The sequence below is a fragment of the Bos mutus genome, chromosome 12 (assembly GCF_027580195.1).
Source record: "Bos mutus isolate GX-2022 chromosome 12, NWIPB_WYAK_1.1, whole genome shotgun sequence".
In the NCBI taxonomy this organism is placed as follows: Eukaryota; Metazoa; Chordata; class Mammalia; order Artiodactyla; family Bovidae; genus Bos; species Bos mutus.
The window spans coordinates 52,987,828-52,993,879 of NC_091628.1; the positions used below are offsets into that span (position 1 = coordinate 52,987,828).

The 6,052-nt window shown below is 48.4% G+C and overlaps 1 protein-coding gene across 1 annotated transcript in view; it reads right to left on the reverse strand.

The window, feature by feature from the left end:
- EDNRB (endothelin receptor type B) overlaps positions 1 to 5,092 on the reverse strand; it is a 31,718-nt gene extending 26,626 nt beyond the window's left edge. Inside the window, exons 1-2 of the mRNA XM_005902818.3 lie at positions 4,936 to 5,092; positions 3,606 to 4,137 (exon numbers count right to left, since the gene is read on the reverse strand). Of these exons, the coding sequence (XP_005902880.1) occupies positions 3,606 to 4,085 (480 nt within the window). The 5' untranslated portion in view covers positions 4,086 to 4,137; positions 4,936 to 5,092. The remainder of the gene's footprint in view (positions 1 to 3,605; positions 4,138 to 4,935) is intronic.
- Positions 5,093 to 6,052: the final 960 nt, after the last annotated feature.

The following is a 6,052-nucleotide window of genomic DNA, read 5'->3' on the forward strand; positions in this document are numbered from 1 at the left end:
TATAACATAGATAATTAAGTGGGTTTTCAAGAGACTAGTAACATCCCACAAAAACAAAATTAGAAATCACCAGAGTACCCCACTTTAGGCTAAATTTAAATGATACTCATAATTCACTTAAGTTCCTTTGTGTGAAGTATAATACTTAACTACTGTGAAATTCTAAATGCATTTTTTAAACTTTTTAATATAGTGACACACTTATTTAAAGAAATAAGTGGCTTTTAACTAGTCCTGGATTAGATGTTTTTGTAAATAAAGACTTTAGAATAACAAACAGTGATATTATCAATGTTATACATTATAGATCATCTGAGGGGAATTTCAGGAGATAGAAATCTTCAGATGACAAAATTAAAACTGAAAATGCTTCCCAAGAAGCCTACTGTGAGGTAGTGCATCACATAATTGCACCATTATACTCCAGTGAGGTCCTAACAATATTCCAGGTTGGAGGAGGTCATGCTGTGAGCAGCTCAATCTGTGCAGGGTGGGGGGTTCTAGGGCCAGAGGCCTGGGTTCAAACCCAAGTTTCATCACTTTCTAGTGGTGTGACATCATCAAGTTACTTCTTCATCTCTTGAAAATGCAATTTCCCCATCAAACAGGGGTGATAACAATACTCCTTCCATAGGCTTTCTTGTAGTGATTGAAATGAACAAAACCAAGTATACCATGCATAATAATGGTAACCATTGTTATTATATCATGTCTCAAGTGACACATATTTATGCATATTATAAACATAAACCAAAGACCACTATGTAGGATTCAGTGACGGCAAACCTAGCAAGAGGACCTAATTCTAGGTGATGGATTAGTTCATAGCTAATAAGGATAACTACAGGGCCAGATTTGTAATGACTCAGAAACAGAAACATAGGTTGAACAGACTTAATGGTTTCAGGGAAAAGAATGTAACTTCCTAGGGAAATCATAAAAGAGTTTGAAAGGGAGGGAAAACCTGTGTGCCCCTTTGGGAACAGGCTTGTCTCTGGCTTATTGAATGTAATAATTTGGCCAGGCAGAGAAAGTAAGATGGTCCTGGAAGAGCTGATTTACATCTGGTGCCCTCAAACCTACCTTCCCTACAGGATTTCACCTGCCAGCTGACCTAGGAGTTAGGAGGATATCTAAGTGGGCTCACCACATGGGATTTCCTGGCACCTTCCTTAACAGATCTTTCACAAAACTAGATGCAATCTCCCTTTTCAGAAGGATCTTATAATGCTGGGAAAGATTGAGGGCAGGAGGAGAAGGAGGTGACAGAGGATGAGATAGTTGGAGAGCATCACTGACTCAATGGACATGAGTTTGAACAAACTCCAGGAGACGGTAAAGGACAGGGGAGCCTGGTGTGCTGCAGTCCATGGGGTGGCAAAGAGTTGGACACAATTTAGCGAATGAACAACAGTAAATCACTTATTTTAAAGGTTTTCACAACACCTTGTACTCTAAAGTTTCTTAAGTCAGGTTTGAGGAATGCCTCTGCCACATTAGAACAGTAAGACTTGGTCTGTAGGACTCCTAAAATGGGTTAGTTTTGGTTCTAATGGAGATGGGACTGCATATAAGGGACACATTTCAGCCCGTGCTTCTCCCAGGAAATCCTCAGAGTTCATCAGAACTGGTAGTCATGCAGGAAATTAGGATTTCATCTATTTCTCCCTCATTTCTGGGAGTGTTTCTTTCTAGGACCTGGCTCCTAATCTAAATACTATCTGTAAATCTTACAAATCTCTAGAATTCCTTAATGTCTGATTTTTTGGATTAGGATTTCCAGAAATTCATAAAAGACAACCTAAAAGCATCCTATCTGGTAACTTCTCCTGTCACAAAACTCTAAGAATTCCCCACAACCTTTTCCTAACCCTACCTGCCTTCCCCCTTCTCCCCCAATCTTGTACTGAGCCCAAAGCTAGCTTTAGGCAAATCCCCAAAGTACATTCTGAGTTCCTAACACTTTTGGGTTCTGTGTTTATGGGTGACTTTCTATTGCTGATTATGATGGGGATGTAGAGTTTTACATATTTGCATAGTCATTTTTAATATTCCATCTCTTTCCCTTAGGCTGTTTTCTCAACGCCACAAAATTCCAGTTGGTGGGTTCCCTGGTGGATCAGATGGTAAAGCGTCTGCCTGCAATGCGGGAGACTTGGGTTCGATCCCTGGGTGGGGAAGATCCCCTGGAGAAGGAAATGGCAACCCACTCCAGTACTCTTGCCTGGAAAATTCCATGGACTGAGGAACCTTGTAGGCTACAGTCCATGGGGTCGCAAAGAGTCGGACACGACTTAGCGACTTCACTCACTCAGCAGCTTATTATAGAGTTGAGGACACTGAGGTCCAGAGATGTTGGGATGTGTTCAGAGTTTCAAAGCAAGTGGGAGTCAAATCATATGGGGGTTTGTGTCCTGCCCTAGCTCTTCATGCCCATTTCCTCTGATGCCAGTGGTAATCACACAATGATGTTAGCTACTGAAACTGTGACAGACTGCAGTTAAGTGTTCTTGGTCTTGTCTGCAAAGTAATTGATGCGGTGCAGTTCGCACTTTGGAACCTGACAGATTGGGCCTGATTTTCCTCAGCTCCATCACTTATTTCTTGTGAGAGCCTTGAGCATCCTATCATTGATAAAATGGAGTCATATCTACTCATAGGTTGTTAGAAGGAGGAAGGAAAAGTAACACATTTATCCCGGTGCTTGGCCCATCATAGGCATTCAGTAAAGACCAGATACGACACAGTCATGCACAGCAGATGAATATGTTTTCCCACTCACCTGTCTGGGAATCTTTCTCTTAGGCCATTTGTTTTCTAAAAACCTATTCGCTTCCCAAGGTTAGTATGCATATGAATCACATAGGTATTGTAAGATGCAGGTTCTGATTTAATAAATCTGGGGTGGACCTGGAGCTCTAACAAGCTTTCAGGTGATAACAATCTGCCAGTCCATGGTCCATCAAACTCTGAGCAGAGAGAATATACCTTTGTGAGTTGAATTTAGGGACAAGGTCCTTCAAGACCAGTACCTTTCAAACTACCTGGAGGGCTTGTTAAAATACATTTCTAACAAGTTCCCAAGTTATATTTAGGCTGCTGGTCTAAGGCAATGGTAACCCACTCCACTACTCTTGCCTGGAAAATCCCATGGACAGAGGAGCCTGGTAGGCTGCAGTCCATGGAATCACTAAGAGTCGGACACGACTGAGCGACTTCACTTTCACTTTTCACTTTCATGCATTGGAGAAGGAAATGGCAACCCACTCCAGTGTTCTTGCCTGGAGAATCCCAGGGGTGGTGGAGCCTGGTGGGCTCCCGTCTGTGGGGTCGCACAGAGTCGGGCACGACTGAAGCGACTTAGCAGCAGCAGTAGCTAGGGGCTATGCTTTTTCTAGGCTTAGCAGGGGGCTACTGAAACCGGAAGGGTGTTCGGTTCCAATGATTATTGAAAGTACGGGGGGAAGCGGGGTTGTGGGGCCTGAGAGTGGAGGTGGAGGATGAGGGGGATGGCTCTTCTTGAGGAACCTCCCTGCAAAGACTTTCCCATCTTCCCGGGCCTAAGGGTGCGCCCTCCCATCGCGATCCTAGCAGGCACCCCTTACCTTGTAGGTATTGATGGGGATATCAATGATAATGTGCAGCAGGTCTCCGAGAGCCAGGCTGGCTATCAAGATATTTGGACCGTTTCGCATGCACTTGTTCTTGTAAATGATTCTCAGTAGCGTGGAGTTTCCGATGATGCCCAGCACGAACACTAGGCAGGACACCACCGTGTTGATGTACTTGAAAGTCTCCTTGATCTCTATGGGTCCATCGCACGGGGGTGGGGTGCGCGGTGGGATTCCCGCCATCCTTCCCCCTCTAGGAATCTGCGGTGTTGCGGACGATCGCGGGTCGCTGGCGTTGGACCTCCCGGGCCAGGAGGTCTCAGTCGGGGTCTCCATCATCTCTCCGGTCCCCAGAAGTGGCTGAGTGGCCCCGGCTGGCGGGAATTCCCTCTCTTCTGCTTGGATCCCCGCCACGCCGCAGGCAAGGATCAGCGCCACCAGGGCGCGTCCGCACAAGCTGGGCAGCGGCTGCATGCTGCTGCCTGCTCCAGAGGGAGTCGGGTGGCCGCTCCTCCGCTTTCCGAGTCTAGAGACCAGCAAGGGAAGGAAGACAGGACACCCGGGTCAGCGTTCCCAGCCACGCCCCTGCAAGCTGCTATCCTGAAGCGCAGCAGCGCCCACACTCTCAGTGCGCAAAAGTATTAATAAGTCGAGCTGGCGCGGGAGTGGGGAACTCTGGCGCGTGGGACTCGCCTGCGCCCCTAGACCGTCCCTCCAGAGCCAGCTTTGGCTGGTTTTTCCTCCCCTGCGTCCCCTGAGGGGTAAATGACTCGCAGTGGGGCGGGGTATCCTGGAAGGGGTGTGACGGGGAGGATAGGACGGGTGTCCAAAGCAAAGCTTTGAGCTCCTGGTGTGCGCAGAGGGAGCAGTATTCGTTCTGGCCAAGGGCGCGCGGGGACGGGGCAAATCAAGGCAGGTTAGAGATCAAGGGCATCGCCAGTCTCTGCATTCGACTCCACAGCAACCCCGGATGCCGCATGTCTGGACTTTCAGACCCCTTCCTTCCCGGCTCCTTCGGCACCGCCCCCACCCCCCATACACACACCCCAGGACTGAGCCGGCTGACTCGGAAAATCTCCCGGACATCTCCACCTGGTCTAATTGGAAGAGTCTCTATCTGGATTAACTCGGAAGTTTCTATCCCCTCCGAGTGACTTCAGACACTCAAGCCCTCTCCTTCACTCCAATCCCATTTTAATCTGCTGTAGCTACAGGTTAAAAAACAAACAAACAAACAAAAACAAACCTAAGAAGTAATCCAAACTGAAGCCCCAGGATAAGGTTCAATCACAGATTTGAATTAAACACCAAGCAGAACGGTTACCTCTTGGTCCGGACGCACCAGGCAGGGACCTCCTTCCCCCGGCGCTCGGCTGGGTTCCCGGCTGCCCGTGAGCAGAGCGCGCCTCCCTTCAGCAGCGGGAGGGTCTGGCTCTGACGAAACGCCGAGGGAATGCCTGACAGTGTGGCCTCCGCAGTTTGCTCGGGATCCTTGCTGTCCCAAGACAAGTACTTTTATTCATTCGCCCCTTCCCCATCAATCACCACCAGACTCCTCCCGTCCCTAGCGACCGCGCAGCAACCTTTCCCCTGGGGCGACGCCTGGACAGCGTCAGTCGGACCTGGCCGTTGCCATACTGGGCAGTCCTAGGCCAGAGATGCGTCCTGAAAGGCTGTGGACATGTCATAGCTCAAAGCGCTTCAGATGAGTCTCGGCCAAGGGCAAGTTTTTACACAACTCCTGGCCCTCGAGGCTCGAGACTAGAACCTGGCTCTGAATTAAATGTGTTTAATGCCCGCTTCCTAGGTGGTGCTAGTGGTAAAGAACCCACCTGCCAATGCAGGAGACAAGAGACTAGGGTTGCATCCCTGGGTCGGGAAGATTCCCTGGAGGAGGATATGGCAACCCACCCCAGTATTCTTGCCTGAAGAAGGCCCATGGACAGAGGAGCCTGTCGGGCTACAGTCCATAGGGTTGCACAGAGTCTGAAGTGACTGAGCACAGGTACACACGATGTCTGTTAAGACTTCCCTTCCCCGCCCCAAAAGTTAAACATCCCACGGTGACACCTAAACTTCAATTAGTTGGGGGTGGAGGGTGCTCTTGGCTTTTAAAGAAAATTATATATGTATTTTAATTGAAGGACAATTACTTTACAATATTGTGATGATTTTTGCCATATATCAATATGAATCAGCCATAAGCATACATGTGTCACTTCCATCCTGAACCCCCACCCCCACCTCCCTTCTCACCCTATTCCGGCTTTGGGTGCCCTGCTTCATACATCAAACTCCCTGCTGCTCCTGCTGCTAAGTCGCTTCAGCTGTGTCTGACTCTGTTCAACCCCATAGACGGCCGCCCACCAGGCTCCTCTGTCCCTGGGATTCTCTAGGCAAGAATACTGGAGTGGGTTGCCATTTCCTTCTGCAATGCATGC